Source organism: Glandiceps talaboti, chromosome 10 (assembly GCF_964340395.1).
Source record: "Glandiceps talaboti chromosome 10, keGlaTala1.1, whole genome shotgun sequence".
NCBI lineage: Eukaryota > Metazoa > Hemichordata > Enteropneusta > Spengelidae > Glandiceps > Glandiceps talaboti.
Window position 1 is genome coordinate 15,211,527 of NC_135558.1, and position 26,444 is coordinate 15,237,970.

The window sequence follows — 26,444 nt, forward strand, 5'->3', positions numbered from 1 at the left end:
GTTAACTGATTGACTGTTTGAATGAATAACCGACTGACTGACTGACTGACAGTCAGTCAGTCAGTCAGTCAGTCAGTCAGTCAGTCAGTCTGTCTGTCTGTCTGTCTGTCTGTCTGTCTGTCTGTCTGTCTGTATGTATGTATGTATGTATGTATGTATGTATGTATGTATGTATGTATGTATGTATGTATGTATGTATGTCTGTCTGTCTCTGTCGCTCTGTCTGTCTCTCTGTCCCTCTGTCTGTATGTGACTGACTGACTGACTGACTGACTGACTGACTGACTGACTGACTGATCGATATATCGATCGATCGATCTTCATTTCGGCCTGTGAAATAAACATGGCTTTCTGTAAACATTCAGTTGCAAGCCGCCGATTTTTATTTCCGTAAGGGTTTCAAGGCTTTCCCATTTTCTAACAACCACGACCTGAATGTTTGCAAACAAGGCGGGGAAAGAACGATATGAAGGCCATTTCACTCCCAGACCGATGAAACATGTCATCCGTGTCAAAAGGGATACGGGGAGAGGTTACTTCATTTCTGAGTGGCATTACGGGCTATGGAGTTTATCATGGGTCATACAATTCGTGTTCGCAAAGGCAACACTTCAATACACGTGATTTAGATAGAATGTAAGAGTAGTGGGTAAAGGGTCGCTTAAATGTGAATAAAAATGTTTTCAAATATTTTCTCAGCGTGGTGTTGAAATCAATAGTCGATACACAGCAGTGCGTTGATTTGGCGGTGAAATGACATTTTTGACACGAAAGCCAGAAGTACAGTATAATTCAATGGAAATGTGAGATGTAGCTCAAGAAAAAAATGATGTGTTTTAAGTTTGAGTGTATCTAAATTAAAGAAACCGAATATGGTTGTAAGTTAGTGTTACCAACAGTAGGGGTTAACCATCTCTCAATGGACGCGGTCTCATCAAAACCGTTCGAAAACTTTAAGTTAGTCACGGTTCCAGCATTGAGCTAAGTATTACTCAATTTATTTGCTCTTTGGATTTCGAATACCAGTGTTTGGGTCAGTGTTGTGGTAGTATATGAGATCATTCAAAAAGTTGTTTAAATGATAGTTCAAATTAATATCGTTTCAGTGTTGTATATCACGTGCACTCTAACTTTTATCATCACCATCCGTACTTTTCCATGTACGTTGTATATGGGCCGGGGGCCTTGTAAAGCAATAAGCACATTATCACCATTACATTGGAAACATTCAACAGATGTTCTACGACATTGATACATGTTGATTGGATACTTATCATCCAATCAGAACGCAGTACTGAATTAACATTTCCATTCGATCCACTATTCTATTTAAATTTGGTGTTTGCACTACCCCCGGACATTTTTTGTGTTGTGTTGTGTTGTGTTGTGTTGTGTTGTGTTGTGTTGTGTTGTGTTTCGTTGTGTTGTGTTGTGTTGTGTTGTGTTGTGTTGTGTTGTGTTGTGTTGTGTTGTGTTGTGTTGTGTTGTGTTGTGCTGCGCTGTGCTGTGTTGTGTTGTGCTGTGTTGCGCTGTGCTGTGCTGTGTTGGGTGTTGTTTTACAGAAAATTCAACTTGAATTATTTTACAAAATAAATGACAACCCGAAGTCTGAAATGAATTAACTTATCATTTCAAACTATATTAAATTAAGTTAAATTTAAATACCTTTTCATAAAAAATGTATATCAATACCTACATAACATGTGAAAGTCTGAAGTGATTCTCCTCAAAGGGGAACGACTAAATGCGTATTGCCTTCAGTGAAAACATCATTGAGTGTTCAATGTTCATCTACTGCATATGCATTTATGCTAATTACATATGGCCAACAGCGAAACTCACAAAGTGTAAGCACAACTTCAAATGGCTGTTTCTCTGAAATCGCGCCTCAAATGTACGAGATGTAAAATCAGGAAATAACTCTTCAGAAGCCAAACGTTTATGAAAAACCTTTTATTGCCTGGAATGGTGTTCCTCTTTAAATATCACTTCATTAAATGACGCCGCCGGTGATATCGTGTATGCAGCCTTACTTTAAGTTTGAATCGTGAAGTGAATGATAGAGAAGTAAAATGTCACATAAATCTCTTCTATCAAGTGAAGCTGAATTTAATACAAACAACGCTGCTCTTTTGTAAATTCGATATACAAATATGCCAACACTACTTCAGAAGTGAAGCACTTCAAAAGTAGTACGCTTGTTTTCAAATGTGAATTTAATCGTTGGGATGTTTACTTACGTTTTCGACATCCCCTTGCGATGTCGTTGTGTTTCTGCCAACCTGGACAGCACGTGTACGTGGTTTCGGTGCCTAACTGGACGTCATATTGTTGACGATATGAAAGCTGATACACAGTTCTGAAAGATTGAAAAACACGGCATTTAATTTGTGAAAGGTCACGGTGTGACGTAAGAAGAGCTGCGCCGAGAATGACCCGGTGACATTGACTAATAGACACCGAGGTGAACTCACTCATTCTTGGGGACAGATTTACCTCTATGATTACACCACGCCAATCGATGCACATACTGAGTTACCAGCATCAACGTGGTCCAGCAAACGAGGGAAACCCACGACTTGTTTATACATGTAGAACCTCCTTCAGTATCAAGCATATGAAAAAATTAAGACAATTCCATCGGAAATCTAAGAAATATGACCAACTTTGAACCGTAATTCTACATTAATTTATTTCTACAGAACACCGCTACAATCACATTATAAAATAAGCCAGGAAGTTGTCAAAAATTTCAACAAGTCGAATTTTTAATCCAAATATCGTTTGCAAGATAGAGCCTGGCAGTAGTAAGTAGTGGATAGCCGCACTATTCGTATAAACTTTAGTGAAATGTTTACATGCCAAAAATGAATAGAATGGTACATTCAGGTGATAAAAAACTTATCAACGATATCTAAGCTGTCGGGATACGATATGGAATATATGAACTTTCAAATAATAAGAAATATGTCAAAACATGATAATAAACTGCAAACAAACAAACAAACAAACAAACAAACAAACAAACAAACAAACAAACACATCGAAAAACTGATAGCTTTCGATACAGTCAATACAGCTTCTTCAGAAACCGTTCGTATACATTACACTAATTAGGTAGTCTAAGAGTGCAGATTTGAATTCCCGAGTTTTTAGAGGGAAAGAGCAAATCTTTGCAAAGATAGGGCCTAAAAATGTTCAAATAGGATTTTGAGTTTGAAAATGCTGTAACGATGCCAAGACTTGATACTGAAATGTTATTGTATTTCTACCAGATTGTTAATGTTGGAAAATCTGGGATGCATTGTTCTCCAACTTGAGAATAGATCAAACGTGTCTTTCAGACCCAGTAAAAATGATGACTCCATGAAAATGAAATTCCATTCGCTATATATGTCTGTACAGAGTTTGACAGCATTTGTAACATGGAATATCAATATAGTTATGTCGCTCTGAAGTTCGAGTTTCGTATCGCCCTAGAAACGGAAAAAGGGATCAATACAATAGCACGTAGTATAAATTTTGATGTTTGCGTAGATGTTTGCTGCGTTATAATCTAAATTACTATCCGGTGAGACTGTAAGTTATACTTCAGATATCAGTTTGGGAAGTTCTCTTTCTGATAGGTGAGGTGTCTAGTAAAGTATATAGAATTATTCACTCAACGTGAGTTTGTATGGATTTAATTAAATGTCTGTGAAATATCAACGTACATCTGTGTCTGAGTCTGACGTCACAAACCTTCATCACATTCGATGTTGTAATAACATTTTACAGCCCCTTTGTTCACACTGCAACGATAACGTACACTGTATATAGGGTTCATTTACACTCGGCTGTGGAGTCGGATACTTACAATTTGTCTACATTTTAGAGTGCATTTACCTACTAACTGTTGTCCGTGGTATGGAGGGTGACAGGGCATGGGTGGAGAGTGGACAAGGTATGGTTGGAGGTTGGAGGATGGCAAGCTTATGGAGAGTGGCTTACTGCATGGATAGAGGGAGGCACGGGCATTATGGGTGGCTGAGCATGGGTAGGCTAGTAAGGGCGGCCATATGGGTATAGGATGGCTATGGCATGTACAGAGAGTGGCAAGAACGCGGTTAGAAGGTGCCAAAGGCATGCGAATATAATTTCAAGGGCATGGTGAAATGTTTCAAGAGCATGGGTAGCATAGAGGGTGGCTTTTGCATCATGGATGATGGAGTGAAGTGCACTGGGTATATAGAGGGTGTCAGGGGCTTGGGTAGAGTTGTATTAGAGACATTGCTGGAGGATGACAAATACAACGATTGGAGGAGGCGAGTGCACAAGTCGATGAACATTATGAATAACAACCCAAATTTCACAAATTAGATTTGTCTATAATATATTCTGACAAGTTTAGTAGTATCGTTTACGTGAAATCTGTTTCGAATTTTTACGATCAGCTTGATTAAGTCCGCCCTCCTGAAATCACGAATTCCAAGTCTACTGAGAGAATGCTCTTACAATTCCTCAGTGACTTTGTCTGGAATATTTTGCACACAGAGTGCTTCTCAAGGACACACAAGTACATTTAATTGAGTTGATAACGTGAAGAACTGTTCTTTTTCTAAACACTTTCTCGCGAAGATTATTGAATACTTTATTTGAGTTCATTATTATGATTTTGCGGTGATATTTTAATTATCGGCTTAACTTTATAAGGAATATATTGTAAAGACAGAGTGCACTTGTCCTTGTATGTGGGTCATCTGAACAGAAGTTAATTGACTAAAGTCTAGTTTTGTAACCATTAGCAACATTCTTCTAGTCTAAATAACTTGTATCCCGCGTCTGTAAGGAATCACCACAAGTGAAGATTTTTCGGTCAAAGGTCAAAGACAGTTTATTTACAACTTTACTCGCCTAAAACACGCGCCAACTGATGTCGAAATGCAATGAATTTCAGACATGCTGATACTTTGCGTTAACCCCTGACCTTTTGACTAGTCAGTGTTCCTTGTCGATTTCAATCATATTATTGGTCGGTGAAAGGCAACCAGGTGGCTGTCATCCTTATATGCTGACGAAACCTGGTGTAATGGTGTTAGAGATTTATCTATTTGGTCTCATTGACAAAAGGAGAACCAAGGTGGTTTTAATCTAACCCAAAATGAAATCTTTCGTTGCTCTATACATAGACTTATGCTGTGGCATTTATATAGTAATTTCAGTGTACACGTTTACATTGTGGACTTAGACTTGCTTTTATTGGCATGTCATAGAGGGCGCTGATGCTATGGCCATGAATCCCCCCCCCCCCCGTCATCACATTTCTATGAGCACGTACGAATGAAATGTATGATTGTCTATTTTTAACACTGACAAACAAATAAGCAGACAGACAGACAGACAGACAGACAGACAGACAGACAGACAGACAGACAGACAGACAGACAGACAAAAAATTCAGCTTGAGAAACTTTTCTCATGATTTGATACTTCATGCTTTCAATTTACAAACAATAAAAAGGTTTTTTTGTACACCGGGAGTCGACACATGGAAATTTGGTATATTCTTAACTTAAGGGTGGCTGTTTAGTTTGACATTACACAGGTTTCTGAGAATTCAATGCAACGTTTACTAGACTTCTTTTATTCTGAGAGAGAGAGAGAGATAGAGAGGGAGAGAGAGATAGAGAGAGAGAGATAGAGAGAGGGAGATAGAGCGATAGAGAGAGATAGAGAGAGAGATAGAGAGAGAGAGAGAGATACAGAGACAGACAGACAGACAGACAGACAGACAGACGTAGACAGGGTTGCAGAGAGGTTATAATTTGTGCTAGATCGTTTAAAGATTGAAGAGCTATACTTATAGACAAAGTCAGACGAATAGACACAGTGACAGACATGGTGAAGGAGGCTCCATCTATTTACTCATGATGTTTATTCTGAAATTACACAAAACCGTGACATACAACTACAAAATGTATTTGTGTATTAAGAAGCAGGTTCGTTATGTCACAGTGGTATCGATTCAGATAGAGAATACGTCCATGAGTTTGTTTTAGTTCTAAGCTTCAATTGACTGGACCACAAACGTGTTTATGGCACTCCTCCTCCATGGTTGACCTGCTCGACCGAAACGTACTTGAACCATTAAATGTGTTTGTCTTAGTAATCAGTAGACACAGTTATTGGATATTTCTCGCTTTTTAATACAGCTACCATATTTCTTTGATAACCTTACTGCTCTTGCGCAGCTGACGTTTATTTAGTTTTGATCAGAGGAGGTAACTCATACAAGTCGACAACATCGGATTTTGACGGGCTTCTTTCAAATTCTAACAGACAGTTTGACAGCGATATTTCAGCGTATTAAAAGCATCGCCGTAAGCCGCAGCCTCACCGTCCAAAATGCACCGCCAAGAAGTGCTGCTTCGCCAGAAATATGTGCCCTGGCTTGTGAGAATGGCGTAAAGTAAAATTCGAATTGTCTCTTGATTATCTTCCGAGTTGCTAGGACTAGGTGGCAGACGCGGTATAAAAAGCATCTGAGAGTACTTGGTAGTTTTGGTCAGAAGGTTGCAGCTATTAAGAAGCTTAGAACGATAGTGAGAGACTGCTTTCGAAACTCGAAGTGACATTTTATCAGCCACATTTCAATCTAATGATAGGCAAATATTTGGTTAATTGATTTAGTCGTTTTGCGAAACAATGCGTTTCTTACATAAGAACCGAGTAACCTCACAGCCGAGTTATATAGTTTGGGGTTAATGGTCATTGCTCGTGCATGTCGACAAGAGCAGTTTGAGGATCTTCTCTGTAATTAAAAGAGACGTTTTGGCGGCTATATTTTAAAGTTAAAGTAGAGTTCGTGTTTTCTGTTTAGTTAATCTTGTTGGTTTTGAAGTACAAAGTGGCTCTTCTACAGTAATTACGGAATAGAACATCTTAAGCTATTTAGTTTTGGAGTTCAAAAAACTCTCAGTGGAGAGAATGGTTACGTCGATTTTTCTCAAATTAGCAGAGGTACTTGACGAGTAGTGTAAGGGTGTTAATCGTCTTGGTGTTTGTTTCACAAGAATAACCTTTCCCCCGTTTATAGATTGTTTTGGATATTTTTTTGTGGGTGGGAGTTGTTTTTGGTGTGGGGAGGGCAAATGTGGTACATGTTAGGAAGAATGATCAGATTTCGTTCAAATTGTCCGAAGTTACACTCCAAAATGACCCTGCGCAGGTGCAAAGGATTGTGGGATTATTTGTAGTTCCGCTACTATCTGATTTCGTGTAATTAGAAGGATATTCCTCTTGCCAGGGTCTGAGTAATGAGGAATATTTTTAATATTTCTTTGTACTACAAAAAAATGCAAACGATATTGTTCATAACATGGATGTTAACTCGTGTTTATTAATGGCGTGATAACATATTTCCCACAATACATCATCCAAGATGGTTGCCCGAGATTTGCATGTTCCCCATCAGATTCAGAGATAATTATATTTATATACCTATCCGAGTTAAACATACATTTTAGTTGGCAACTGCAAATACCATAATAATTTCAAATTAGAATACAGTTTTGGCAGGTGTACAAAAAATAAATGTTTGTGTCAATAGAGTGAGAAACAAGTCTCGCTCGGTATCCTCATGTGAAAAAGTACGTATTCATTGAGATGTGTTTAATAGTTTTGACAAGGGGTACACCGAATAACGAGAGAGGACGAGAATGTTTGAAGAGCCTCAGATTTTTTCTAAAATTTGCATACTTGTTTCCATAGACTTGGTGAGGAGATCATAAATTACAGTATGCTTTGATGAACCTTGAGTGTGGTAAAATAATTTTCATATAAGAATCACAAATTTTCATGGTTGGTATTTAGTTTGGGTCAAAGTTAAACGTTTAGGTCAATGGTGATATTGCGCAGACGTCAACAAGAACTGTTTGAGAAGCTTTTTTCAAAATTCAAACAGACTTTTCAAAGGACATATTTCCGACGTGAAAGAGGATCTAAATCTTGTTTTGACCAAAAGCGTTGAAAAATTTATATCCGACATAAAAATTAAGAATTTTGCACATCTGCGTTATTTATAAAAAGTAGTTCAAAGAACGCCGGGGAAAAAGTATAGAGGGATTAAAATTCCGTTCATATCATCATTGTTTCGACACCTATATTTTATTTTGACGAGGCTGTAAATTTTGCATTGATGAATATATTTTGTTATTTATTCAGCGCAATGTGTTTCTTACATACGCATATATAATAATTCCCACGGCGGTTTGTTTTTCAGTTTTGGTCAAAGGTGAGTAGCATACAGAAGTCGGGGAGAATAGTGAGAGAGATGCCTTCCAAATTAGAAACGACAGTTTCTGCTGCAGCTATATTTCAATGAATGTCACACTCAAAAATAATGTGATGATTGAAATTTTCAAGTTTTTTTTTTTTCTTTGACACAGATGTTTAAATCATAATACAATGCAAATCACGAGACCGGAAAGAAATCGACATCTGGTCTGACCATAGACGTCCCTACACGTGTAGGGTTTATGGTTTGTCTAAAACGCTTACTAACATTGCTACATTGTATCGTCTAACTCAAAAATGTCTTCTTGGTAAGATTGACAATACTGCCGGTAAGATTTTTGTTGAGTCAGACGATAAAATGTAGCAATGTTGGTAACGATTTTTTGTTGAGCCAGAAAATACAATGTAGCACTGTACGTTGGTAAGAATTTTTGTTGACGCTGACGATAAAATTTAGCAATGCTAGACTATATGCAAGCTTCAAATACTGTTCAGGGTGGGACGATATTTCTAGTAAGTTATTGTATCTAAGAATACATTCTTAAAAGGTACATAGATCTTTGTTTAAGCATGATTTAAAAGGTAATCAACAAAAGATGTGATAATGAAACTCCAAAAAGCATGAGCAGGAACAAGGAAATAACATCAAATATGGAAATGAAGCCCAGGGCGCTGCTGAATGTCATCTTCCGAAGGCCAAAGGGAAAGACTAGACATGCGTCGTACAAACGTAAACAACGTTTTTCTTGGTTTTCCAACCAACGGCATGTATGACTGTTCAAACCACATTTGAACAATTTATCTTTTAAGGAAGATCAAACATCTATTTTTTTGTTTTAAAACTATATTCTTATTTAAGATAAAGACTCGTTCCTTTATCAGGCAGTATATACACAACACGCGTGTTGTTATTGTAATCGTTCTTCATCCACGAGAAAGGGGACACGGTCTTACACCCCTCGTAAGAATTCTAAATTCCAGTAGCTTTATTGCAGACCACATTGTGAGTATTAATATCATGATAAAAGGAAACAGGTTGACATTGTACTTGAAGATGATGTACACTTAGTAATAAATGGGCGTATAAGTGGGTCAACAGATCTAGAGAGATGGAATAAATCATCTTTTGACCAACTCAGTGATAGTGCATAAAATAACAATTTATATAGGGGTGTATGTTTCATATACTGCAGAACGTCTTTCAACTTTTTCTCTCGTTATTTTTTTTATGAGTAGAATGGTATAGGGCAAGGACTGTTAGTCTGATGAAGAGGCCAATTGTGGTTTTGACTAAGTAGAGTTTGTTTTGATTATTATTTTTTCCGTTGCTATGGAATGTGTCGATTTCCGTAATCGACGATCGTTAGGCTATTGTTTTTCGTTGCTATGATAAACTATGTCATTTTTCAGGATTAATTAATCATTAAGCATTTGTTATTTGTTGCTATGATAACAGTATATTCTGACATTTTCCGTGAGTGATAGTTAAGGGTTTGTTTTTTATTTCTAAGACAAAAGTTTGTCGACTTCAGATGTTGATAATGATTAATCTTTTAAGTTTTTTAAATTTCTCGTTGCTTTGTTGAATTGTCATGATTCTCGTGTGAATTTCGTACCCATAATCCCTCCCTGTGAATTGTACATGTCACACATGCGTATGAACAATACATCCGCTAGCTCAAGGTAGTACTCAATATTGTACTCAATGAATTAGACTTATTTTTTGCGCATGCGTAGATTAAATAACTTAACTCGACGACAAAGATGAGCATTGCATATAGCGTTACGCATTACCCCCCCCCCCCCCACACACACACACACACACACACCACCATCACACACTTACACACACATATATAACTCTAGAAAATGTGCTGAAAGTATTCGTTTTCTTCAGGGTCTGCGTATGCGCAGATTACATCTGAACGCGATAACAAATTAAAGATGATATTCATCGGGATGACAGACAGAAGTACACCCAACCCTTTCTCATCATAGACGCTAACCTTCACCCGGTGTAACCCTTAGTCTTTGATGTAATGTTGGCATGCAGAGCAGTCGAAAATGTTTCACATCAAAACAAATATGACTGCCAAGAACCGAAAAATAAATGACAAACACACATTTCATAATTTCCTTTCGTATCTGCAGGCGTTCATCGTATTACGGTCATTTACTTCTCGATGACCACAATTACAGACAAATGGTACACCTGTCAACAGTGGCATACATATGGAAGACCTGCTTCTACTCAAAATCATCCGTCAAGGCCCCGCCGCTGTAAAAAAAAAAAATTTAACACCGACCCCACGCGAAAACTATGGCACATGTGATCTAATATCACATTACAAAACACACACTTAAGAATTTAGGAAAATTTCATAGCTTTCTATACATGGTCAGTACACTCTGTATTTTATCAACAAATGACATTTACTGTCATTTCATTTTTGCTGTTGCAAATTAAACGAACACAACACACTGAGTGAAGATGGACAAACCTTTATGTATCCGTTAAATATTTCACGACGCACATAATTAGGTTAAAGAGAACGTCATCAAAAATTCACGAATATGCGGTTGAAAATTCACGAATATTATTAATTGCTTCATGATGCAGATAATTATCGCAAGGTGAACGTCATCAAAAATTCACGAATATGCGATTGAAAATTCACGAATATTGTTAATTGTTTCATGATGCAGATAATTATCGCAAGGTGAACGACATTGAAAATTTGCGAATATGCGGTCGCAAATCCATTGATACTGTTGTCATCAGGATTAAAATATGGTGACAATATTAAATGAAATATCTACAGTTGTGTACTTCGTATTATTAATCGAAAACTTCTATCTAGGACTATTATATGACCTACCATGACCTACACAGTATTGTCAATCTTTTTTTTTTTAGTATCTGACAAAATCATTGATGAATTTTGCTATCACCACAGACCAATAATTGATGCGGAAGCGTAGGTTCTGAAATTTGAAACTTTCTTGTCTAGTTTGCCTAGGTTCAGATTCAGTAAGCGGAAAACTCATTGTCTGCATGCGATCGCGACCACTGGGCCATTTTAATTGACATTCTTGTTCCGAAGTCATGTTCAAGTTGATCTGTGTCAAATATTCGATGTATCTAACATGTATTATATTACATACATGGAATTGGGCATATTTCCAGCGTCAACTGGTATTGATAATTGGCCAATTAAGAAAGATTTATTGCTCATATGGTGAGCATGTGACGGTTTGGTAACACACATTAAAATCTCGTTCCCCGTCATTTCCTTCGTTGGGGAAGATTCCATTGATGCCTATGAAGTAATTAGATTATTATGTGTTGGCTGTCAATCATTACTAAAGGCTCTCTTTCTCTCCTATCTCTGGCCTATTGCCACCATATCTGTGGAATTTGCAACAGCAAAAATGAGATGACAGTAAATGTCCTTTTTTTATAAAATACAGAGTGTACTGACCATGTATAGAAAGCTCTGACATTTTCGTATATATATATATATATATATATATATATATATATATATATATATATATATATATATATATATATATTACGCTCTGCCACTGTGGTATAGAGCACTGTCTTAGCAGATTGATACTCAGATTGATATATATAACTCGGTGAGTATCAATCTGCTAAGACAGTGCTCTATACCGCAGTGGCAGAGCGTAATAGTTTTGGTAGTACTGGGACTCTTTCTTGGTTGTAACTCGGAGTTTCACGCATAGTGCGATCATCAGACAACAACTGGTTTCTACTCTCTGGGTGTGCTGTTTATACAGAGTGTCGACAATAGAAATGTCATCACTATTGTCTGTGTTGGTGGGTTGGTGTTGTGTGTGTGGAGGTGTTGGTTGTTGTTGTGTGAGTTATTGGGTGCGGACAAGTAGGTGTTGGCGGGTTGGGCTTTGATGTTTCGTTTGTTAACGGGTTTAGTTTAGGTGATAGATGCTCTATTGAAGTTGGACAAATAAAACTTATTCTCGTGTCGGCATTTGGATATCAACTCAGTTCTTTTGTTTAGTGTGGAGTTTTTGTCAAAACACATTTGGAAACTGAAAAGAAACAACGAGCCTTTTTCCGTATCCTGGTCCATCAGCAAGACAGCCCAAGCATACACCAATAAAACAAAACGATGCAACCTGTGTTTAACCGAAAAAAACTAACCATTATTAAAGCAGACAAAAACTCCACACTAAACAAAAGAACTGGGAGGGCTGGCTGGGGAAGATCAAGTCTGATTAGTTGTGTAAAATGCGACCCTCTCCCATCTCCTCGTCCGCCCTAGTAATTACTGAAGGTTCCCTAACTGCTAAATATTTATATCGAATAGGTAAAAACAAAACTAGAGCGTGGGAGATTGAACTTGTAGGTAGTTGCATGTTTTTAGTACAGTGACCTACGGACGTTATGTGTGACCTTGAGGAATGTTGTAAAGATCATGAACTACAAGTTGATGACGTTATTATTATGATGGTAACCTGGTCACACATTGGTTGGGGGTCACTTAATAATGAATATCTGTTGTTATTGGATACTTGACATTCAAATGTCAATGTCAATACAGTCAAGTTTGTGTTCATGAAAAACAGTGAGAGGCAGTAAAACCAAAATTATCACCGTTGAAGATCAAGGTCAACGTTAATGCTTCAAAGGCTGAATAAATAAGTAAACACACACACACACATGCACTTTGTATCACGTGACTACGAAAAAGGTCCATACACACATACATATATATAACACCCACAGTACGTACGTACGTACGTACGTACATACATACATACATACATACATACATACATACATACATACATACATACATACATACACACACACACACACAAACACATACATACATACATACATACATACATACATACATACATACATACATACATACATACATACATACATACATACATACATACATACATACATACATAGACATGCAGAGGACAGATGGTTTGTAGTGTTCATTATACGGTAATCTGAGAATAGTCATCGTAAGGATAGTCCTGCTGTAAGGGTCTGCAAGACAAGATAATTTATGGCACACCAAGATAATGAAGTTTACTCCAGTATGAGTGATTCATGAATAGTTAAGGAATTGATACCCCATATCCCATAATACGTCGTTCAAGATGTCAGGTTTGCAAGTTCCCTACTGGAGTCTGATGTAGTGTCATTAACAAGGCCTACCTGTATCGGCTGCACAGTTTATAACCTTCACATGTTGTCATATATGGCTTGTAGACAGGTTGGCAGTAAGTGCCCACTCTCATAGTTGGACGACTAACCACTTTCTGCGAGGTACACACGTGCCTCCTGTGAAAACGATATACACATATGTAAATATAGAAACATATAGAAAAAATATCGCCAAACAGACAGACAGACACCGCTCGGTGCCTATAGCACTACTGAACCTTATCATTTCAGTTGTCCTTAAAAGGAAAAGAACACTTGCTTAATATGGTTAGCTTTAAACAGTTTGCCCTGTTCACAGATCATCCTCAAGTATAAAAACAGCAATGAGAAATACAAAGGAAAGCCAGTCGTTGACTTTCAAAAAAAAACTGTTAAGCGAGAAAATAAAAAAAATAACAACTTTGTCAACCGAACATAATATTATGCATGCTGCATGGCCCAATTTTTATGTTATAGTACTGCAACGTTGTACTCTGTTGAAGTATTATTATGTAAACATTCCCGCCAATGAAATCGAAAGCTTTGTATTTTGTATTATGTCCCGTTCATTTTCCCGCCAAAATTATGCGAACCCTTTTTTCTTTATTCTGTACCTTTTTTCCAGCTTTATTTTAGACTAGGGCCATAAAGATAACTCTCATATGTGATTTAATATCAATATCTAGGTAAAAATAATATATATTTGAGAAATTTCCGAAAAATGTAGTCTTCACATTTGCAATACATCTGTAAGTGAAGCGATTAAAGGGTTAGTCGTGTTGTCATTCGAGTTAAACCTCCTCGAGAAAATGGACAGTACTTCACAATATAAATTGTTTATTTGGCAAAGGTTTGTTGATTGAATGGAATCTTAAAATCGCCTCTTATTCTTGGCCAAGTATTCACTGAAGTCGTACGAAGGGAGATATACTTTAACCAGGAATCTCGGGCCCCGAATGGATGCTGTCTTGTTCTCACGTAGTCCAAAATACAAATTTTACACAGTTGCTTTTATTTGCAGTTTACTTTGTTTTAGAAACCTCTAACCCATCATCAGTTTAAATTAAGAAGAAAAAACAGGACAGGGTTCACCGCGCAAATTTTTGAAATAGAGGTCGAAATGATATCAAAATTAACCAAATTTTAAAATCCAATATGGCCGCTGGATACTGTACTAAACTAAATGGAAAATTAAAGGTAGTCGATTTCCTTGATAAGAAGACCTTGAACCCCTACATTCCTTTTCTTTTCTTATGCTTTAAAAGAACCAAGAGCAAATTTTCAAATGGTGAAGTTTGGAGATATTTGAATAACTTTAATTTTCAGGTAAATTTGGCTCTGTGGCAAATTCTACCTTAAACTTAAAGTATATCATTATGTGTTGTTGAAGCATAGGTCACGTGCTTGATTATATCTTGATACTATCTCACTCCCTTCGTTATCTACGCACGACTTTGTCCAAACCACAAACACAACTATATCACGTTATTTTGTCAGGGTACATTAAAAGACTGATTTGTCAAGTAAAGCTAGCCGTGGAAGTACGTAGAAGACATTTGTGTTTTGAACGAAGTAACAGCTGGTTGATAGATTTTGCAGCCTTACATATTAACACGTGTCGGTACAAGATAGTAAGTATATGAGAAGTGCGTAGCACAGGCAGTAACCGGATGTTATCAAACGCGCCTCTCAAATTGGACAGTGACGTGATGTCTCAAAGAAATGTAATGTATTAATAACACTACTACTTGTGCTTTTCCACACAACGTATCAAGGTTTTATTTCATCCACACTGGCATGGAACTATAACGGCACAACCGTCTTCATATTTTCTCAACTCCTTGAGGAATATAAATCCTAGCTCCTTCTATAAGCGCATACTTTTGTGATTAAATCCTTCACATAACAACCTCTGTCCTGCCAGAGTCCAATTCATATATTTACATTAGCTGGGTTGCCACTGGATTCTCTAGTTTTGACCCAAAAAAACGTCATTAAATCAATGTATGGATTGAGATACGTCATTGAATCTTGTCTATAGTGAGTACACGTCATACGCAGTGCGTAGATACGGTCAACGTCATTGCACTCATGTGTAGATTGAAGCATAGACCATACACGAATATATATGATTGAATGTACGCCATTGAACTCTTGTGTAGATTCAGCATTTATCACTAGACTCTAGTTTAGATTGAGCAGACGTCTATACTATAGATTCGTGGGTAGCTTAAGCAAACGTCATCGGATTCTTGTGTAGAATGTGCACACGTCATTGCATTCTTGTGTAGATTGTCTTAGAAAATCTGTAGTAGTCTTAGTGAAGAATCAGCAAACGTCATTGGATTCTTGTGTAGATCAGAAGTATAGAAATAGACAATGCTAATGAAGAGTACTACATGTAGTAAACAATACTCATCTGCTTTTAGATTCGAATAGTTCTTATTTTACACTACGACTTTATTATAAAACCACAATTGTTGTCGCTATGGCAGCGACACAAACATAATGACAGATTGAATTAAACTATTTTAAGAGTGTATTGGAATAAGCCTGTGGTCACGGTACTGGGCAGCGATACGGCTCACCACTGTCTATTTTAAAGTATGCAGTCTTTTCAAGTATTCGTTCCACGCATTTTAAACTGCATTCTTTGACTTTGGCACAACAATGTCTCAATCTCATTCTGGATTACTGTCATGTAACGGTCAAGTGTGTGACACGCACGCTTCACTGCAGACCAAGTGTCTGTATGTCCGAGCTCATCGGAAAATCATAATGTACAAGTTATATCAATAACAACCGCCATTTTGGATAAAAGCAGATGACAGCTACAACTGGTGTGTAGTAGTAGTTGTAGCCTCCTGTCGACAGATATCATCCATCACCATTCAAGACATCTCAATGTGTTACGGTGTAACGATCGTCTGGAATCATAATGATCGGCAAAGTGTTCTCTTCGCTGGTCGTGTTAATAGCCCGCACGACACGCTCCAATTTGCCCCCAACGAGTAGGAATAATGTTGACGACTTTCTGAAGTCCATGATTTCTACTCCTTGGTAAAACCTTTTCAGTGATAATATTTAAGCAAATTCGACTATAAAAGTAGTTGTCTGGATCAGAGCAAAGGAACGAGCCTAATGAAGTGTTCTTTTGATAAGATAACAGAAATGTGAGAACCTGGGATTGAATCCTTGGTCTTTAATGTGTCGTAATGATTAAAATTTGAAAGTGAATGTACATTCTCTGGTAAAAACAGAAAGAGGTGATCTTTTTAATTGTAATGTCCAAATGCTTGATAAGAGCATTTACAACGAAAATGCACCAAAATAAATTTGAAATTGGAAAAATGTTTTTAAAAATGTTTAAACCGGGAACATGGCGGGAAAAAAGTCCGGTTGTAAAAGATTCATGACACTTCGCGCGCAAACGCTTGTCCTATAGGTAGCGGACACTTGGGCTACTTAGATTCCTACTTTTACAACGTAGTAATTACTTTTCATCCCTTGTACACACATTTTACTGAAAGTCAAACAAAATATAAAATTTTTGTTTTTGAAAATCAACCGAGACGCTTAATCAACTGTCTGTTTACTACAACAATTAATTGATGGGTTGGGTTTCTGCACGTCTGCTGCTTATATTGTTCGATGTGCAAGTATGTGAGACCATCTGTTGAAAAAAATGCGTCCAATTTTAATTCTTCTCTATTGAGATATATTGAGAAAGTACTGACAAATTCCTTTTCAGGGTTCAGTGCTTGTGATCCAGTTACGATGCTTTAATACTGCGAGACTTAATAGCTCTTATACACCAACCGACCGACCGACTGCGATTAAAGCCAGTTCACCTGAAACGGACCAGAGGTTTTCTGACATGCCAGAAATCTTACTTACTGTTAAACATTGCAACAAATGTTTCAGTCTTACTCAACAAAAATATATTAGCAACATCGATACACACACATGTCATCCGTTTTGCTCGACAAAACTCTTATCAAGATATTGCTACATTGTCGTGATGAGAGCGACCTTTAGGTAATGTAAACACATCAAAGGATTACAATGTAACAAATTGTACTTAATTTTTACTGAGCCAGACGATAAAATGTAGCAATTAATGTTCGTTCTTGGCCAGACCACGTTCAGTGTAGTAATTATGGTCTATTGTTACAGTATTTCCCATACCCATCATGTATACCGTATAACGGTATATATTCCTGGATGTATTTACATTTCTTATTGAAGTTATTTTATAGCCTATTGTGCCGTGTTTTTCTCTCTTTTTATAACCATTCCCGAGTTTTAATCGGTAGATTTGCCAAGGCTCCTCTATCATTCATTGATTTCGACACCGTCTGAACAGATGAATTCATTTATCCACTACGTTCAATAGTTTGTCTGTCTGTCTGTCTGTCTGTCTGTCTGTCTGTCTGTCTATTTGTTTGTTTGTTTGTGTGTTTGTCTGTTTGTTTGGTTGGTTGGTTGGTAGGTTGCTTTGCTTTTGTTGGAGAGAAGCAAATTTTAGGGTGTTAACTATTCTTAAAACTTAAAAGATATTTTACCCCAGGTCACTTATCAGACGTTTCAACAACATTTCACATACATTGTTTTGTACTTAACTTTACCTCTGTTCAAAAACTTAATTGAATAAACTGAAATTGTTCGATAAATGTTAAAGTGATTAATGTCACACGTCATGCTTAGTGAAATGCTGGGAAAATGTTACCACTTTTTCAGTGAAGGTGAACCGAATAATGCCACCGGTGATCCTCGTTTAAGATTCATTCACGTGCAACGGATACACTATATTTTGCTTTTAATACTTAACTAGCATTGCGATCGGTACGTACCGATGATTCGGTTGTTATCACTTGTGTAATGTGAAGTTCACTACAAACATTATACCACTACGGACTTTTTTGGTCCAAACTAAAGCAATATTTTGTTGAAATTTGATCTTCATGTTGTTTCTATTAATCAGAGAGAAATATTTGAGCCTATTGATGCCTTGGGGAAAATGCCTGCATGAGTTAGTATGGTTGATTTATGAGATTGTAGTCAATTTTTTCATGGTTTGTGCACAGTTTGAATGAATTCGTGTCAGTCGTTTGCAAACACGCTCCGTTACAAAGAGAATGAACTTTTGGGCTTCGGCGAGTACACAGTAAAAAACGCCTCAGAACATACATGACTACCTTTCGTCTGTATCAATAATGTTGCTTTTATATTTCTAACATCACAACATGATTTACTGTTCCGTCTACCGTTGCCCATCCCTCCATTATCGGTAGCATACCAACATTGTCTACTCCTCTCAGCCACGACATCTGGTATTGTGTAAATCATTACAGGGAGGGGGACATAGAACAGACGCTAACAAATCGACACATGCAGGTCTCCCTGCAACTTTCATTCGGGTAACCTACATCTCAAAACAGTAACAAAACAAGTTTTATGCTGATATATGTGTGTGTGAAAAGGCAACTTCAACAATTTCCACATGGTTCCTGTTTAAGGACGCTTTAAATACATTTTGACGACTTTTAAAATTGTACATTTTCACAATATTTTGCAGTCGTCGTCCCCCCCCCATCAGGGTGGGGGGGGGCATTTTGGGGTGATGAAGCTGCACAAGTATTGTCTCTTCAGGGATGTCCGCACACAGATTTTAACTTCACCGAAAGATTCGACGCAACCGCGAAAAAAAAACTTAGGTTGTAAATAAATGTAAATGTTTTTAGAATCGCTGGTAATGTTATTCTCTGGAAGGAATGATGCCTCATATTTCTCGAGATATTCTTTATGTACTTGCCCTGGTTTCAGACTCTATAAACGAGAGGACTATAAAGGGACTTTAGTCTATATTTGGTGTACGTAATATCCCGGCAAATGGAGGAGATTGTAACATTATTTTTATGGCTATTACAATACATGGACTTGAAGGTTATTACTGGCTGTAGAACATGGAGAATTCGTTTTTGTTTGGCAAGGCGGGTCGAGAACTCTTTAATGTGCCCGCATTTTGGTTGAATTGAAATTTGTCAGACCAATTAACAAGTTACTCTCGAACTTACTATTTCGTGACGTCTAGACGTTGCCAATTTAAAGAAAAATTAAAACAAAATACGAAAGAGGACAGGCTATTGGCTAAACTGTAACTTGCTTGTCAGCGTTGGTGAATCAAATTTGGTTATACTATTTTGAGAGCTCTAACTTAGAAGTTGTCGATAAAATAAAAACACGAAACAAGCTATTTGGCTAAACTGGTGGTTTTTTTGTCAGCATTGGCGAATCAAATTCGATCATACTATTTTGTGAGATCTAACTTAGATGGCATCAATTTAAATAAAACACTACAAAACAGTACGAATTATTGGTTGAACTCCTAGATGGTTGCCGAGTCAACTGACCAATCCAGCTCGGCCTTACTACTTTAGTGCAAGGTCAATTCACCTGTCCTAGAAGTGACACTCATGCTTAGTTCAATTTAAAAACAGGTATCACTTTTCAGGCGTACTCGTGTCGAAAACTATTTTTAGTAAATGTAGCGGAGATCAATGCCAATGTAATCAAAGAGTTTGCGTCATTGGAGATTTTTCGCTGTACAAACAGGTGATACTCCGCATCCGAGTAGTTTACATATAAATTGAAGCCGTCACATCAACAGACACCGCAACTTTGTTTTACTCTGAAGGTTTTACATGTTTACAATTCACTTGTATTCGTTTTGTATTTGGTAGAGATGTGACGTTTTATGGAGTGCTAACTTCAGGACTATAAGGGCTAAATTGGTCCTTGAAGAAAAGTTAACCGTTTTATTAGGTGGTAAAATAGCTACAGCAAAACGTGTGTTAAATCGTCTTGGAAGGTTGTATTTACATCGATGGAAATAAGATGGACAATTAATTCTTGAGTAGTAAAACAGCGCCTTGTCTGTTTTGAGATGACCCTACTGAAAATAGACTCTAAGACACGCACTGTGTTATCTGTATGTCTCGATATTTTTATGAGTGTTAACGTAAATGTAAACTCTCTCTCTCTCTCTCTCTCTCTCTCTCTCTCTCTCTCTCTCTCTCTCTCTCTCTCTCTCTCTCTCTCTCTCTCTCTCTCTCTCTCTCTCTCTCTCTCTCTCTCTCTCTCTTCCCAATTCACCATATGTAACTCTCACTGTACATGTCTTTCGTAACCTTGCTCTGTACTTTTTGGTTGTGCGTTTCTGTATTCTATATACATGTATATGTATGTATTCACTCTCTCGGTCTGTGACTTTCTGTCTCCTCTACCTGCTCATACACACACACACACACACACACACACACACACACATACATACATACATACATACATACATACATACATACATACATACATACATACGCACGCACGCACACACATACATACATACATACATACATACATACATACATACATACATACATACATACATACATACATACATAGTACATACACATTTCACCCCCACCCCCCTTCTCTGTCTCTCAATAATCCTATACGCCAAATGAATAAAGTTCTAACTTGCAACGTGCATGTCTAAAAGAGAAACTATTTCCGACTATAGCTTGAAGGCATATTTGACTTCACTTTCTATTTTATCCAAGCTGTTGTCGAGCTCCTTGACACCGTTTTTATCTATGTTGTAAAAACAGTGACTGAAGAAGCCAGGCATCAGTGACCTTTACCCTCAGTGATAAACCGTTCCCTGATAGTTTTAACATTCCACAAGTTTTCTGAATCAGTGTCAGATTGCTGCCTAAATTCGAATAAAGGTTGTAGTGATTGTGGTAACATTTACAGCCTTGACATCAACGTATATGTATTTAAGGCGGTTGATCATCCATCTTCCGTTCGAAATTGATTGCCAGCCGTAACACACAGCACTGGGAAACCGTGAAGGAGCTAATGTTAAACAAACAAATCGTAAATTACAAAATGAAAATTTAAAAACATATATATCGTATGTAAGTTATTAACGCTTTTTGAGAGCTTTTACTTCGGTTGGAAATTATTCAGGCTGTCTGGTTCTTAACCAGCCGGGTGCAAGTTTCAGATTCTTACAACAAAATATACCAGAAAACAATCCTTGCGAATGACACAGTATACATCGTCGTAGATTTATGAACAGCGGGTTTCTTTTTTTCCCCGAGTATTAATCAAAGTTGTACCTGAAATTACACGGTTGGTGGTCTCGCGATAATCACGTCAGAAGTGAATGCTGTGTGCACTGTCAAGTCCGTATAGTTAGTATTCCAAAGTGACGTCACCGCAGCGTGTGCTCAGAATTCTAGAAGATTTGAAGTAAGTGTAGGCCGAACTTTAAACCCCAAACAACATGACTTACTGGTAGAAACTATTATCGTGAATTATGACTTATTCGCGCCATGTAATTTAAGCAACTGGGTTGTTTAAAATCAAAAGAGATCGACCGCTGAGAGTAAATGAGAAGATAATGAGTTTAATTCAATTAATGAGCCAAGCAATTGCTTCATCCGCTGTATATCCATTACACCAGCGATTATAGTTGGTGGTATATGGATAGACGCTGATTTGGGTGTCCATTGCTTGGGGAGGGGATGAATAGGCAGAAGAGCCAATGGCTAAAGTTTTGGGAGAAAGAAAAACTATTTTTTTGCAGAAAAGAATGATGCACTAATGTGTATGGTATGAGAATACAGAAGCCCTCACGTAGCACCATGGCTGCATATTATGTGTAATGTGAGCTTTGTTTGGCAACGAGTACAGTTTTTTGAGCCAAGGGATGTACATGCCAACTTTACTAGTATCAAAAATCCCATATTTGGCGTATTTTCTTCTGTGAGGTGTTCTGTCTGTATTGCATTTAACTGTAAGGTATTTTATCTCTCCTCGTATAAAATCCCAGTTTGAATTTTGTTTGGAATTTTTGTTCAATATTTCTGTTCGAAGCGTGAAGTAACTGACGGGTCGAGTCTTGCAAACACTATACATAGAACTGACACTCTTTGTGACAATAGGAATGGTAATGTTTAAAAACGAGTACTAGTGCCAACAAGTGAGTGAGTGAGTCAGTGAGTCAGTGAGTGAGTCAGTGAGTGAGTGAGTAAGTGAGTGAGTGAGTGACTAACTGACTGACTGACAGTGTGTGTGTGTGTGTGTGTGTGTGTGTGTCAGTCAGTCAGTCAGTCAGTCAGTGATTGATTGAGCGAGTCAGTGAGTCAGTGATTGAGTCATGGTGTGAAACTCGGAGTAGATAAATAATTTAGTTAGTGAGACGGAGTGTACTGTGAAGAAGGTGGACAACGTTTTATTTGACATTCAAATCTTTTAAACTTCATCAAATTAGGCCACATATATCTTGAAGGATATCCGTCTGAGACAACTAGTGACTGAAAACTTTAATCTTGTTTTCTTATGTGTTTTTTTAAAGTGAGTCATGTGGTGTTAACATTCCGGATATAGATCAGACTTCAAGATTTTTTGCAATTTTCGTTGCATTTGTACTGTCAATTTATGGATTTTTTGCTTTAAGATTGTTGTTGTTGTTGTTGTTGTTGTTGTTGTTGTTGTTGTTGTTGGTGGTGGTGGTGGTGGTGGTGGTGGTGGTGGTGAAGACGACGACGGTGGCGGCGGCGGTGATGATGATGATGATGATGATGATGATGATGATGATGATGATGATGATGATGATGATGATGATGACGCGGAGGAAATGAAGGAAAAGGAGGAAGAGATGAAGCAAATAATTTATAAAAATGAAGTGAACTGGAAGTAGAAGGATGTCTAAAATCATACCAACAAAGTTATATTTTGATAACCTTTAAGTGCTAGGAAAAATACAATAAACATTGTGCAGAATCAGTACTGACGAAGTATCAATTAACACTTTCATCAAACCTCTCATCGAATCATCAAATTTCACAATAGTATAGGATGAATAATAGCTTGTGTATAATACATAGGCCCTACTATCAATACTCCCCGAATGTTTTCTTTGCACGTCCAACCGTTTTGACACGAAACCATCCTGACAGACTGTAATCAACACGGTGCAAGATCACGAATACGTGCAATTTCTCAGAATCCAAAGTCCTTCGCGTTGTCGATCTTCCTGGGTAGTCGGAAGATACTTAGTCAAACATTTTTTTCGCATATTCAGTCTTTAACGGATTAACATTCTGTGGTTCCCCAAGCGAGGGTGTGTGTTGATCCAACACCAACTTAAACCGGTTTTAATGGAAGGATAGCTAAACAACGTTAATTATGGTCCTTGTAAAAAGTCTATTACACTAAGAACAGCTGTGATATCTGTTCGTACAATCTTGCCCCAGGGCTGTACGTCTGATGAGACCATATTGCAACAAACGTTTAGCGGATCATGCATATATCTATAACCCCCAAGTGTTATCTGGTATACTCGAGCAAATTTGTTTACTGATGGACGGATAAAACTACATACACGCTGTCACACATCTGAGACCAAAATTGATAGTCCTTTGATATGCTGACGAACAGGAACAAAATTTCCAGCTCATCATGTTTTTTACATTCAATGACCAAGAAAAACAAACTAACCACTCCACAAATACAGCAATATGTGGTAATTTATTGGTCGCTATTATAGAAACCCCGTCCTTCGTCAATATTTGACAATAAGTCTCCCATTTGTCTCTGTCAGTCAAAACGCCAAGTCGAACAATGGAGAAAATAAATGTCTGCCAACGTCGTGGCTCAACAGGGTCGTCAGGTTTGACGGAAACGGATATTTATATTACGATCCACTTTACTAAACCTGAGCCTAAATAAACTTGGTGACTAAAATCTAAAATAAATCAGGCCTCAGAGAACATTTTCGGTCGAAAGGAAACAGTGCTTTTCTCACGACATATATAGAGGTGTAACCTCACACCTTCCTCTGTACTCGTTAGACATACAATATTTTTGACGGCAGAGATCGAGCTTGTATCGATAAGAAACATTAACTTACAATGGACATGGAAAGCTTAGAGTCTCTTCGAGCACAAATACTTATGACTTCCTATAAATGTTATTTGGTTTCTAAAATGGAGAATTTCGAAAGCAATGATATCTCTCCATAAAAACGAGTTTTTTTAATCTAAATCTGTGCATAACTCGTCGACCGAGGGAGGTAAACTTTAAAAATGGTATGCCCTGGGATACGACTTTACTCGAGGGAGTGGAGGACCTAACTAGTTTACAACTCTAAAGCAATCACGTCTTGGAATTAGATCGGCGCAGTCACATTGCGCACATTAAATACCGCATCTGCAACATGTTACTAGCAGTGCCGCAAAAGTTTGATTCATTGAAAGTTTCCAACCAGCCTTGGAAATGGAGACAATCTATAAATCAACCAAACCCTAAAAGCTTCAAGAATATTTCCGAAATTGGTTATAAAAAAAAGACGCATAGCCAACATTTATAGAACAATACCCCTTTTTACTTCAATCAACGAGTAGAAATGACTGGTCGACATATCAGCCGATGGAGTGAACTATATGGGTGCCATATTTTTTCCTTTGACCTTAACCTTACAAGAAAATTGTCATTCATCCACCAATTTAACCTAAAAAGATCCAGTAAAAACAAACTTAAAAGTGTTCTAAGCACAAACTGGTGATATTAGAGACGCACCGCGTGTATCACATCATTTTAAATGGTCACTGTTTCTTTGGCATTGTTTTTCAAACAATCTCAGCAAAAGTTTTCACAGTTGTTCTAGCCATAGGCGAAAAAGACAATCTCCATTAAGGGGATCGGTGTTCAAATTTGTATGTTTGTTGCTCTTTCTAGTAACTTTCCCATCGGGGTTAGATAAATGTCCAAACATTGCATTGTTTACTTGGGTGGTAATGTATTTAAAGGGTCGAACAAGCAAGTGAATCAAGAGAGTCCGATCAGGTCTTTAACGAATGTCAGCAAACCCCCCCCCCCCTGTTTCTTTCCTGACACTACGATTGCAACAGTTTCACCTGAAACAGAGAGTCGCCTGGTAAAAAACCTTACTGACATTGCAACATTGTATTGTTTGGCAGGACGAAAATCTTACTTAAATTGCTACATTTCATTGTCTGGTTTGATACAAATCTTACTGTGATATTGCTGCATTGTATCGTCTAGCGTGACAAAAATCTTACTAACATTACTACTTTTCATCATTATCTAATGGTCATTGCCTCATATCATGGTTTAACTGGGCAAAAAAATCTGACTAAGTTTGCAACATTTCTTTGCAAGGGATACCATTATCTTAGCAGACAGTTACACTGTAAACGATTTTGGCGATGGACACCGCGAATATATGGTATTTCACACAATGGTAAAGTAGTAATGTTAGTAACGTTCTTGTCGAGCCAGCAGACGACACTTCAATTCTGATGAAATGGTCTGATTTTATAATTTCTGCATTGTCCCAAGCAATAGGGGATTACAGAGACAAGAATCGTATCTAGATCAACGACAATACAACTGTGTTTAACTTATTTGTTAACATGTCACCAGTGGTCATTCCTTGCAATATACGACGTAGTTGAGCGAAGCATATCAAAGTACATAGTACATACAAAGTGAAAGAATTAGTACATTAACAAGATAATAGATAATGTAACGTGGTGCACTGTAATGTGATGTTCTATTATAGTGATGTGATGTGATGTGATGCGATGTGATGTCACATTATACAATGTTATGTAACATGATGCCATGCAATAATGGCATAATGATGTGTGAGGTAACAACTTAAAAGAGTGTAAGTAATGCAATGCAATGCATTGTAATGTAGTGCAATGTAATATAATGTTATGTAATGCGATGAAACGAAGGGTAATGCAATGTAATGTATTGCAAGTAATATAATGTTATGTAATGTAATATCAAATGTAATGTAGTGTAGTGTAATATAATGTCATGCAATGTAAAGTAATATGATCTACGGTGG

General features: G+C 37.4%; 1 protein-coding gene across 1 annotated transcript in view; it reads right to left on the reverse strand.

Annotated features, from left to right (window-relative positions):
- The window catches only part of LOC144441030 (epidermal growth factor-like protein 8), a 44,775-nt gene that overhangs the window by 4,779 nt on the left and 13,552 nt on the right, over window positions 1-26,444 (reverse strand). The window contains exons 2-3 of the mRNA XM_078130542.1: window positions 13,502-13,627; window positions 2,241-2,359 (exon numbers count right to left, since the gene is read on the reverse strand). Coding sequence (XP_077986668.1) covers window positions 2,241-2,359; window positions 13,502-13,627 — 245 coding nt within the window. The remainder of the gene's footprint in view (window positions 1-2,240; window positions 2,360-13,501; window positions 13,628-26,444) is intronic.